We start from the raw sequence: 13,292 nt of genomic DNA on the forward strand, positions 1-13,292 counted from the left end.
TGTTTAGTCTGTGTGTTCCCCTGTTCTCCGGTGCCAGTTCGTCTTTGTACCTTTGAGTCTCTTTGTCTCTCTTTGAGTGACTCCAGTCATTACACTCGGTGAAGTAGAGGACTAAAGAGAGTCCGTTGCCAGGTGTACGTCGACAACCCTGACGTCTTGGAACACGGCTCTGTCTCACGGTGTCTTGTTGTAGTTCCTCAGTGTTCCTCCCACCTTGTCACGTCAAGCTTCACCTCCCGTTCAGTCCCAACACAACCCAGGATGTCCCGTGTGTGTCACTGGCCTCCTCTCTCTCTGTCTGTCTTGACACGGTGCCATTGTTCATCTTTTGTCTATCCTCTTCGCTAAGTAACAGCGGCAGGTTTAGATCAACACCCCCCGCGCCTCTTTGAAGACTCCTCTTGAGCTGTGTGCATCACCTGTGCGTCAGTCGTACATCAACTCTTTTATTTTCCCGTCAAGCTTAATTTCCGGGTTACCAGTTACAGGGACATGCAGCGGACACATCCCCTCGTCTGTGATGTGTGACTGGCTGTACTGTGCCTTCTCCTGCCTCAGTCGACGACAGCTCCTGAGGCAGAGACAGAGTCAGAATGGAGCCCAGCAGCACCATGAGCAGATGGGCCAGAGACGACACACAGGCGTCCCCGGGGACGGCTAATAATAACACTGACACATCCACTGTACAGTACATACTGTAGGACAGCCCTGATACAGCAATCAACCACTACAATAACACCCAGAGGTTGGACAGACCAGACAGACAGACAGACAGAGGCAGGCAGCCAGGGGACACACAGACAGACAGACAGAGAGGAAACAGACAGACAGACACACAGACAAACAGACAGGGGACAGACAGACAGACACACAGACAGACAGGGGACAGACAGACAGGAGACTGACAGACAGACAGATAGACCGACAGGGGACTCGCAGACAGACAGACAGACAGACAGGCGGACCTCCTCCAGCTGTACTCAGTAGATAACACTGCAGTTTCAGACTTAGAGGTAGAGGGCTTACAATGGGACGACTGCGAACATGGAAATATCCATCAGCGCTAATGAGAGAGATGTAATCATCAGTCACTCTTCAGGAAAGGGAGGGAGATTAGTCCCATAAGTCATTTTCGCCCAGAAAATGACATGCTTTTAGAAGCTCTGGCTTGATAATGGAACCCGCTGATTGCTTTTCTCCCGAAAACATTGGTGATTTTATCGCACACATAATCCATCAGCGACTTATAGTTGTGTATCCCCACGAACAAACAGTTGACAAATAATTTGGGTTTACTTCATCTCTCAGAATAGATACTGAGGAAATACTCCCTGCGGATGTGAGTCCCATGCGGGTGTGTTGGTCGGTGTTAGACTGGGATGAGTCCTACAGGAAGTGACCCCTGGCTGGGGAGTTAACACTACTCAGCTACCCCACTGAGCTCCAGCAGGTTCCAGCCTGCCTCCCTGCCTGCCTGCCTCCCTCCCTGCCTCCCTCTCTGCCTCCCTCTCTGCCTCCCTGCCCCCCTGCCTGCCTCCCTGCCCCCCTGCCTGCCTCCCTCCCTGCCTCCCTCCCTACCTCCCTCCCTGCCTCCCTCCCTCTCTGCCTCCCTGCCTGCCTCAGTCCCTACCTCCCTCTCTGCCTCCCTGCCTGCCTCCCTCCCTGCCTCTCTCTCTGCCTCCCTCTCTGCCTCCCCCCCTGCCTCCCTCCCTCCCTCCCTGTCTGCTTCCCTGCCTCCCTGCCTGCAGCATATTGGTCCTGCCTGCAGACCACCTGCCCGGCCACACTTTGGCTGACACCAGCACAGCTCTAAGGGACTCTCCCAGAGACGCTCACACACAAGGCCAAGTCAGCTGCAGGGGAGCTCTGTTCTCCAGGCCTGGCTTCATCGTTGGGGGTTCTGTCCTGGCCCTTTTATGTCAGGATGAAATGCCACGAACAGCTGCACCCCTCCCTCTCATTCTATCACAATAAGAGCTCAGCCACGTAAATCCCATAAACAACAATCAGGAGGAGGTATTGATAATGAATGGTATTCATTCATTCGTAATGTGTGTCAGAGTTCTGATATAAGCTTTGTGCTTCTTAGGCTTTCAGGGTGTCTTCTGAGGGTGGGGATACACAACAGGACTGCTGACTACAGAAGCCGTCGTTTGCTACTCCAGGGCACACGTTGTTTATGTACTTTTTTAATGAAAAAACAAGTAAGCAGTGGCTTTGGCAAAGTCTTAATTATATTTCGGAGATCCCTGAAGTGGCTGGCTGTAATAGAACACAAAGCACAAAAGAAGCTGATTGCGGTTGCGCTGGAGGGTGAGAAATGCAATGTGGTGGCGTATCGTATTTCAGAGCACCTGCAAATGTTGGAGGTGGACCCCGTTATTGTTTTTTTTATTCTATTTTTATTTTATTTATTTATTTACCAGGGACAGTGCACATTAATCAACAAATCAGTTTCCACATCAATGTAAATGCGCCAGAGTTTCCATCTGTAGTCCCTGAGCAGGCTATTACAAAATGAATGGTGTAGTGTCATTAAAAACATCAGCAAGCACAACAAAACGACACAACAGGCAATACACTACATGACAATACAAGACAAAGCAAGACAATACAAGATAAGCAGGCACAGCAAAATGACGCAACATTGCAATACAGTACAAAACGAGATAATACACAGATACAGTACATGACAAAGTGACGAATATAATTAAAACAGTGTTTACGAGGAGTGCTTGAAATGAGTATGATTACTCATGATCACAAATTTGGTTTAGTTTAAGCCACCCCTTAAGTTTAAGTTTAAAAGTTAGAAAGCTAATGCACTGTCTTAGATCAGTAGGAAGGGTATTCCAGTAATGGATGGCTCTGACTGAGAAGACTGTTTGCCCAAACTTACTACGTCTAAATGGTACATCACAGTCTCCTCTAGTATTTGCCCTTGTTGCCCTGCTATTACTATCCTTCTGAGTTATAAACTGACTCAGTGGAGGAGGTGCAAGCCCATGTAGAACCTTGCTGCCGTTCCGACTGTCATCTTGGAGGAATGAATCGCACGGCACTACCGAGCAGGTTGGATTCATTGAATGATGTGCTTATAAAGCGGACATGGCAATGTTATGCACTCTTATGCCGTTTTCAAAAAGTTGTGTATAATATATATATATGGAAAACATAACATTGTCACGGTAAAGCATAATAAAGATTTAGATGCATTTAGATTCCAGTCCGATAAACTGTATACAATTTGTGTTCTGTGTAAGCAAGATACCGTCAACATAGATATAGGACATTCACCTCCACTGTACTGTACGTGCAAGTACTGCTAGTGTATTTTCAGACTGCATTTCAGACTGCGCATCTAGGTAGGCTGGCCAGAATGAACGATCATACAGTCAGTGACACATAAATCATGTAGTGCAAATGTCAGAAGTCCAAAATGATAGAGCGTGGATAAGCTCCAGAGGCTTTGAAGACAGCATAACTAGCCTGAAGGCACTTTTTTGATTGATTGCAAACACAGTCATACGGTGTAGGTTGGAAGCTAGGCTGTGTTCAAGCTGTTGTACACAATGCTGACACACGATGTATGGTTAGGAAACTTCATAGCTCATTCTCACTGGTGCTTGTGTACGATGAGTGCTCAGGGATGCGTAACACCCGTGCGCCTGCGTACAGTTCCTCGGTGACGTGTGGGAGAGGGTGAGGAGCGTGGGTTGGGAGAGAAATGTTTTGCTGCAGAAGGTGTTTTGTAAGAAGGAAGAATTTGGCACTTTACTGAGAGGGGCATGGCTGTCTGTCTGTGTGTGTCTGTCTGTGTGTGCATCTGTCTGTCTGTCTGTCTGCCTGTCTGATGATCCCAGGCACGTCTCTTCACTATACTGGCTCCCCGCTGGTGGAACGATCTTCCCACTGCTGTCAGGACTGTTGAGTCACTCCCTATCTTCCGCCGTAGACTGAAGACCTCCATCTCTTCAGGCTACAACTTAACTGCCCCTCCTGAGACATCTACTACCCCCTGTACTGTTTCCCTAGTGTAAAAAACATCTTCCTTCTTCTAGCATGACGACTGCCAATGGCTCCAGGCCTGAGCATAGATCTATTTTTCCTGCTATGACTGGTGGATAGATGATTCACTTACTTAGTCAAATGTATTTGTTGTTTGGATAAAGGCGTCTGCTAAATGCCAAAAATGTAAATGTAAAATGTAAATTATGTGCGGAACACACTCAAACGCTGTACCTTCATTAAACGAACAACGTTTCCATCCGACAAGGATGTTGGTCAGGTGTTCAGTTGACCTTTAATAAAGCTACGTAGCGGAGGCTCCTGGGCGCGTAAGTAGAGTAGCACAATAGGGCGTAAACAATATGTGACAGGGTCTGGTGAAAAAGTCCCCAAGTAGGGCAAGGTCATTTTTCAGTTTTTTTACAGATTATGAAAGTGAAAATAGTTGAAGAAGATATGCTTATTAGATTGTTGCTACACCTCAAACCAAATACTGGAGAAACTTGCTCTGAATCAAAACAGAAGCATTTGCTACCATCGCGTTGGTAGCTAGCTAGCAGCTAAGAAGGAACATATATGAACTGCATGTTTAGCACATCACAACATGCTGATAACATCAACATGCTAAAAACACATAACTACACATAATTAGATGATCACACAGTCCTTGCTTTTGAACATGTCCTAAAATGTAACGTTTGTTTACAAGCCATGTATTACTAACCCAGTAGCCTGAAACAGGTCGGGGAGAGATACAGTAAATCCAATTCAATCAAATGAATTACGTATTTAGTGATCCTAAAAATGTTGTTTGTTATATTGAGTGGGCTCTTCAACACTTAAACTTTCATAATATGAAGAAAAAATAAAATAATATATATATATATATATATCATTTTTATAAGAAGCTTTTTGGTCGTTTGCGCGACTTGAGAATTGCCGACATGCAGACCTTTTCACTAGACCGTGTCACATATCATTGCAAGGTCCCTAGTTCAATTCCAGCCATCGCCATATCCTGCATGTCATCCCCCGTCTCTCTCACACCCCTTCCTGTCAATCTCTATGGTCTCTATCCAAATAAAGCAGAAATGTCCTAAAAACATATTTATTTATTTTTAAATAGAGGGATGTAGAGGGATGTGGAGGGATGTAGAGTGATGTAGAGGGATGTGGAGGGATGTAGAGGGATGTAGAGGGATGTAGAAGGATGTGGAGGGATATGATTAAACACAAACACTTCTATCAATGTCTTTTTCCCATTAACTATTGTCTTTTTAAATGTTTTATCTATTTACTTCTTATATTTGCTTTTATTCATTGTAATTGTTATTTTCTTATGCTCCTCTTGCTGTATTTTTAAATAATGCATGTAAAGCACTTTGAATTGCCCCTGTTGTATGAAATGTGCTATACAAATAAACTTGCCTTGCCTTGCCTTGCCTAAATGAATGGTTAAAAGTAAGGTTTAGACCATACTTGACTGTGTGTCTGATGTCTCCATACCCAGTCCCAAGTGATAAGGACCAAGGACTGAGTATGGATGATGATGATGATGATGATGATGATGATGGTCATGTTTTCTGTACTGTATGTAGTATCATCATTTACCCAGCTGGCAGCAGTCAAAGAGGGAATATTGTTTCGTTAATACTTTTTCCCAGATAGCTTTGTTTAGACGGAACAGACTTGGTGTGTTGACGTTGACAGTTGGTCTGTTGGCTATGGAGAAATGAGCAGAACCGACGGAAGAGGTGACTCTGAAAAGCAAGAGTGAAGTTTGACCTCTCCTTGGAAGAAGGATGATTCCTGGCAGGGGTCATCTATTCACATGCAAAGTCTCGAGTCTCCACCTGGATCCACTTTTACAGTTGAAAAGTATATCAATTCTGTGTGCGTGTGTGTGTGCGTGCGTGCGTGCGTGCCTGCGTGCATGCGTGTGTGCATGTGTTTCATCCTCTGTCCATGTTTATATATTTTGTGTGCGTTGATGTGTGTGACAGAGGACTCAGGGCTTTCTGACAGTTGACTCAGGGCTTTCTGACAATTGACTCAGGGTTTCCTTTCCTGAGTTTTCCGGACAGACAGTCACTAGTCTATAGTAGTATTATTATAGTACAGTACTGCCAGTTCCAGCACTGTCCTTTTGTGTTCAGTTGGCAGCAGCGGAGGAAACGATAACATTATGGAATAAGTGTTGCCTCTGCAGAAACTCTGTCAGAACTCTGGAACTGCATCAATGACTTGAAGAGAGTGTTTGCTCACTGAAACTGACTGAGGAGATGTGGAATGAATCCCCCGGAATGGGATGGAAACATTCTCTGGGTGGAATGTTAGTCCTTGTGAAGCCAGTTAGGGCTGTGGAGGGAGATGGAGCAGAGAGGAGAGGTCAGGAGAGGAGCAGAGAGGGGAGGGGAGTCGAGGGGAGGGGAGAGGAGAGGTGAGGAGAGGAGAGGGGACGGGAGGGGAGAGGAGAGGAGAAGAAAAGAGAGGTGTGGAGGAAAGGAGAGGAGAGAGGAGAGGGCTTCTGACTGGAGGCTAGAAGCTCTTCAGGGGAGGAGTGGGGAGAGGAATGGAGGCAGCTTCAGATACAGAGAGCCACAGGGACCAAGAGCAGACATTTTTATAACAACGCGGTAAATGACAGCATGAACTTCATCTGGCAATAGGACACATGGTCCCACTGTATGAATACGATTATTTCACTTGCTCTCACCCTCTGTTTCTCGCACACACACACAAACACACGCACGCACGCACACACAGACGCACACACACTGAATTGCTCTCTCTGTCTCTCTCTCCAGCTTGTTCTTTCTCTCTCTCTCCTCTCTGTGTGAGCGGAGTGGAGTGTGAGCTGTGCTTGGGGGCAGAGCGCGCGGGGGGGGGTTTGTCTGGAACGTGGAGTGCATTTTGAATTGCCGTTTCCTCCCCCACTTTCCACTCGAGTGCCACTCACCTCACAAACTCCGGTTTCTCCTTCACTAGTTGAATATACACGCTCGCCATATACGGTCGCAAGAAACCATGTGACCGCTGACTGCACGGGAGAGGAGCGTGGGAGGTGGACGGAGAGCGGAGCGTTAACAAATCCCCGCTCACAAGCTCTGCTGTCTCGTTCCTACCATAAGCCACCGGGACACTAACTTGTCATCACACATCACCCAATTAGAGCCCTTAAACACAGCAGCATGTTATCACACGTCAGGGTGCCATGTCTAGTAGATGAGTTCCCTGACACCCTCACGCCGCGGTGAGGTAGTGGCTTGGGTGTGGACCAGGAAGAAGGGACTGTTTCTCTGGCAGTCTCTCCAGGTTTCCTCCTTCCTTCCTGGCTGGATCTGACTGGCTCTCTTGGAATCAAGCAAAGTAGAGAGGAGCTCTTGCTGCCCTGATCTGTCAGCCTCAGAATAAGAGGCTGCAGAGCTGAGCCTTCCTCCCTTGAGCCCTGCAGCTCTGTTCTGGGACCCTCCGGGGCCCAGGAGATTCACATAGCGTTTAAACCCAGGACCCCCTCTGAATATCCACTTCGCACTTTCCTCATTCCTCTCTGTTGCATTACCAGGTGTGGCAGTGTGGGGGCAGTGTGGAGGTCCTGCCCTGCGTCCGTATCGCCCATATCGAGCGCGCCCACAAGCCCTACACGGATGACCTGACGTCCCACATGAGACGGAACGCCCTGAGGGTGGCGGAGGTCTGGATGGACGAGTTTAAGAGCCACGTCTACATGGCCTGGAACATCCCCCAGGAGGTAAGAGTTTGGGAGGGGGGGGGGGGGGCTACTGGACTGAGGGGGCTGCTGTACCTAGACACAAATCTGAGTCATGTCTACTTTATGTCGGAGAGTTGTTTTTGGTGTGATGTATTTGGAATTTATAGATTGTATATCGTATCTGGGTCACTCCCTATCTTCCACCGTAGACCCATCTCTTCAGGCTACTCCTGAACTGTCCCTCCTGAGACATAATAATTTTAATAATTTTATTATCTATGTATTAGAGACATCTACTACCCCCCTGTACTGTTTCCCCCAGTGTTTCTAACTTCTTCTAGCATGGCGACTGACAATGGCCCCTGGCCTGAGCATAGATTACTTTTTCCTGCTATGATTACTGGATAGATGATTCACTTACTTATTCAAATGTATTTGCTTTGGATAAAGGCATCTACAAATGCCAAACAGGTATTTGTTGCAGTACCGCATCGTCTGGTAGTATAGTATAATTGACATGTTTGGAATGAAGAGACCTGCCTGAGGTTATTTTTGCAGATCCTTATGGGATAGGACAGATGTTGCCAGTGATACATTAACAAAAGGACTCACTTTCAATATGCAAATACTCCCATCAAATACGTTCACTGGCCCAGACCGTGTCGTTGAGTCCTGCGATTCCACTCCAAAAAGCGTAGAGGGAAATTTGGCCTCAGGATTAGACTCATGAATTTCCTTTGTCCAAACTTATGATAAACAACATCCTTCACTTGAATCAACAGCTGTTGCTGTTTTGTCTGTTAGACACTCATTAGGCCACTTAATAGTGTGTGTGTGTGTGTGTGTGTGTGTGTGTGTGTGTGTGTGTCTGTGAGTCTGTGCGTGTGCGTGTGTATATGTGTGTGTGTGTGTGTGTGTGTGTGTGTGTGTGTGTGTGTGTATGCCCTCGCAATGTGCCTCTTGTTGCAGTCGATGGCCAACCCATCAGCTCTGGTTTTGGCTTTTTAGGTTTGATGGGGAGGCAGCAATTATAGATAATGAGAAGCAAGGGGCACATGCAGACAGCTTGCTACAGAGGCCGGGGCTGTGCCCACAACTGACCGTGGGAGGAGGCAAGATGGCAGATGGTGCTACGAGTCAACAGGTCAGCCCTGCTGTTCTTTGCACAGGGAACACGATGTGCTCACAGGGGTTTGTGTCACATGAATCGAAACGATGGCTAAGGAAACATTCCTCTGCTACGGCCTGTTTTAGCGCTGACGTCAGGAGGAAACTTGGGAAGCCGTCCTGGAGCGTAGCTCTGACTCACATTGTCCTCCAGAGAGACAGGCACTTATGTCCTTTTCGTGTGTGCGTGTGTGTGTGTGTGTGTGCACGTGTGTGCATGTACGTTGTTTTCCCAGGACTCAGGGATAGACATCGGGGACATCTCCGAGAGGAAGGCGCTGAGGAAGAGGCTACAGTGCAAGACGTTCCGTTGGTACCTGGTCAACATCTACCCTGAGATGCGCATGTACACAGACACCATCGCGTACGGAACGGTAAGCATTCCTTCCCCTGCGAGAGGGAAAAACATCCGACGTGACATCAGTGTCAGGTCTCGACTCAATATAAAACCAATGCCGGAACAAATCATCATCAGCGGTCGTATTACCACGCGGATGACGGCAGGAACACAGTCGTTTCACAGAGATAGAGATGCGTTGTTGTGGCAGCTTTGGTATACATGGTCCTGTCTACCCCAGCCTCTAGCCTCCAGCCTCCCTCCTCCATCCTCCAGCCTCCATCCTCCAGCCTCCATCCTCTAACCCAGTGTCTGTTGGTGCTGCCAGGGCTGCCTGGCACACTAAAGTCTGGGCACAATGTGGAAAGAGGAATAAACAGTGCAGGAACTGTGACTCTCGGAGAAGAGACAGAAGAACTGCCAGTGATTATACACAGACCTGCCCAAGTGCTAAAGCTTTTTATTTAATCCCCTAGGCTCCTGTGGAGTTCTATTGTCAATGCTCTTATAAGGAACAGGCAATTGTGTATGCGCACAATACTGGAGGCAGAGAGTTTGTTATTGTGTATGCTGCTCGAGATTCTTGTATGTGTATATTATTGCCTTCTCTCGTCGTATACTGTGAGAGCAAGCCAACCTGTCAGGTCTGGTTTGTGCTTGCTCTCGCCCTGTTTCTCGTCACACACACACACACACACACACACACTCACACACACATACATACACACACACACACACACACACACACACACACACAAACACACACACACACACACACACGCACACACACACACACACACACACACACACGCACACACACATACAAGGAAGAGTGCATTGTGCATGCACATTTAAAACAGAGCGTTATGTTTATGCACATATTTAGAACTCTCCATTGTGTATGCAGATTTCCTGTTGTCTCGTGGTGGGGCAGTGTGTTTGCTATGTGTGACATCCTCTCAGACCTGCCTGTGTGGCTGAATGGGATTCTCAACCCCAGACAAACTGTTCTGGATTTGTATGCTGGCCAACGGATCAGACCATCAGTATTTATATTATTATTGTTAATATGATACTATATCGTATTTATCTTAATTAATGTCGGTCACGTCAGTGCATTTTGCCGGAATCCACATTCTTAATTTTACGGTTGAATTCTTCCGTTTTGTCTTTCCATAAATATCGTACAAATGGTAGTTGGATAAAGTGTGGAAATAGGTCAGCCTTATTAAAATTAATTCTAGGAGGAAGTGGGTTCCCGATATAACTTGTCCTCATTACTCTGTGTATACGATGTGCACTTAATGAACTTGTCAATCATGTTTGGGTTGGTCTGATAATTCATTACACAGCGGCGGAATGCAGGACATGTCCCACCCAGGATATGAGGTCAGAAGCCAATCAGACAAGCCGAGCAGCACGGTGCATTTTTTCCCCGACTCATAAACGAGTCTCACACATTATTACTACGCTGCTACATGAAACCTGAGTGAAATTCAGACATGTTTACTGTCAGCCTTAATTCTACCCAGACATGAACAGTCCCCTGTGAGAGTGTGAGGAGCAGCTTGTTGTGTTCATGATTAGCTGATGGAAAGAGATGTCTGCTGAGCCGATGGAGAGTTGACAGGCTCAGCCCTGGTCACACTCTGGCTGGATACGGCCTTGTAAAGTCATCTCTATACCTAGCCCTTCTGTTGTCAGAAGAATGTCATGGTTTCTTTTAGGAAAATGTTTCCTTTAGGTATACGAAACTCACAAACAGATAGAGCTTCTTTACAAACATAACACAATAGTATAGAAAGAAGAAATTAAAAAAATTAAAAAGATAAATTACATCAATACAGGGTTTATCTAATCTAACATACATAGTTATATAATGTACAAAGAATAATAATGAAGAATCAGATACATTGGTTAAATATATACCAAATTTTTCCCAGCATTTTCCCCCAGGTTCTTTTTGGAGCCTTATAGTGTGAGTCATTTGTTTTAGGTGATGCAGTTGGTTCACAATATTGACAAAGAGGTCAGCAGTTGGACAGTTTTTTCGGGAGCCAGTTTTTTGTAATGGCCTTTTTACTTGCCACCAACAAGATCTTTAGGAGGTAGGCAACCTGTTAGAATGTTGTGTTTGATGTGTCCCAGAAACCTGGAATACAGGAATCGATTGAATAGCACTTACTGCCAAACTGCTAACCTCACACTGACCCAGACATTTGAGTGACACGTCAAGTCATGTTTCTCTCTCTGTGTGTGTGTGTGTGTGTGTGTGTGTGTGTCTGTCTCCGCTCTCAGCTGAAGAACTCTCTGAAGGGTGACGTGTGTCTGGACCAGGGGCCCGACACAGACAACGTCCCCATCCTGTACCTCTGTCACGGAATGACACCTCAGGTTAGTTCCCCCACACAAGCCCTGTCCAGCCGACATCACTGCATCTGTCTCTATCACCTCCCCCCCCCCCCTGTTTATTGTACTGTATAGAAACAATACAGTACAGTACAGAACCGAACAGTACAGTAAATGTTTGGGCTTTTTCGACCCTGACTTGCCTGTGTCTGTACTGGTATCTTGTGTCCTTTATGACCTCTACAAAGACCAGCAACCTCCTGTGATTGTGTATGCATCCATCATTGTGTATCAGCGGAGGCTCTGGTGGAGGCAGAAATCGGGGGGGGCTCATTGGAATGAGGAAGGGTGTGTGTTTGAAACCATTCCTCCGTATTCCCATCCATGCATTACAGTGAGCCCCGTCCTGCCATGTCTACCTCCACCGTGGCTGTTGTGTATGCACCATCATTCCAGTGTTGTGTATGCACCATCATTCCAGTGTTGTGTATGCACCATCATTCCAGTGTTGTGTATGCACCATCATTCCAGTGTTGTGTGTGCACCATCATTCCAGTGTTGTGTATGCACCATCATTCCAGTGTTGTGTATGCACCATCATTCCAGTGTTGTGTGTGCACCATCATTCCAGTGTTGTGTGTGCGTCAGACTACCAACTGGACGACACTTCACATTCACCTCACTGCCGAGAGCTTCTTGGCCATCAGCATCACAAGGGTCGCCTCAGGCAACGTTTTGTCCTGTAGTGACAGAATATAAAGTGGAATCCGATAGTTGTTGTGCACGACTTCAGAAGCAACAATTTTCTGCAAAGTTAAAGAGGAAGGGGAAAAAAGCTGGTCTCCCGAGATAACTCCATCAAAATTAATCTGATTGTGTTTCTCTAAAAGGTCTACTTTGCCGCGTCTCCAGGCAAGCATTAGCAGATAATTCTAGGAAAGTGGGGCCGTTTTTGACGAAGAACGTCCCTCGACGCCGTCTCTAACTGGGTCACGGCGGCGCCGACGCTGACACATCCCTATCTCAGCACAACCCGCCGCCTCGACACAATCACATGCGTCACCATCACGGACAATTTGCTTTTTTCGGTTCGGTGATATGGAAAAACCAAGGAGCCATGTCAATCTCAACCGCCCTGCACACCACACCCCCCCCGCTTCCCACCTCCCCAACAGAATAAAAGTTTACATAAAATCACTTTCTACAACTTGTAGACACAGTTTTCCGGGTTTCTTTCTGTGTTACATGAGTCAGTGTGAAGCCTGTCCTTTTTCACTTCTCATATTGATCCTTTTTCCTCCCTATTATTTCTGAAGAGGCTGCTGTCAAGTTTTTTCCGGAAGGATTTCGCTTCATCTGATGCTCACCCAAGTGAAAAGTAGTCTTATCCTTTATAGTGACGGCTAAAAGTGGACTCCGCCATTCCTCCTCGCCTATTCAAACAACTCCATGAGAAGCTGTTCCTGCCCGTTGCACCTATATTGACGGTTTACAAATTAAAGCTGTAGAGTAATATCGAGGAAAGGAAGGACCTCAAATAAGCTGTGATCTGTTCAAACAAAAAAGAGTGCAAGCCAGAGCGCCTCATTCCCCAGATGCCTTACACACTTTCTTTAACAAACAACTCCAGAGAAAACCATCACACCCAGTTTCACAACTTAAATGCAGCAGGCTAATTTAAGAACTCATTAGGCAAAGGGTAACAACATCTTAACTCTG

The 13,292-nt window shown here is 46.6% G+C and overlaps 1 protein-coding gene across 1 annotated transcript in view; it reads left to right on the plus strand.

The window, feature by feature from the left end:
- galnt18b (UDP-N-acetyl-alpha-D-galactosamine:polypeptide N-acetylgalactosaminyltransferase 18b) overlaps nucleotides 1-13,292 on the plus strand; it is a gene marked incomplete at its 3' end in the record, with an annotated part of 72,415 nt that overhangs the window by 49,310 nt on the left and 9,813 nt on the right. The window contains exons 7-9 of the mRNA XM_080538024.1: nucleotides 7,574-7,759; nucleotides 9,124-9,261; nucleotides 11,523-11,618. Coding sequence (XP_080394150.1) covers nucleotides 7,574-7,759; nucleotides 9,124-9,261; nucleotides 11,523-11,618 — 420 coding nt within the window. The remainder of the gene's footprint in view (nucleotides 1-7,573; nucleotides 7,760-9,123; nucleotides 9,262-11,522; nucleotides 11,619-13,292) is intronic.

The sequence above is a fragment of the Nansenia antarctica genome, assembly GCF_963989245.1.
Source record: "Nansenia antarctica genome assembly, chromosome: 1".
Lineage (NCBI taxonomy): Eukaryota > Metazoa > Chordata > Actinopteri > Argentiniformes > Microstomatidae > Nansenia > Nansenia antarctica.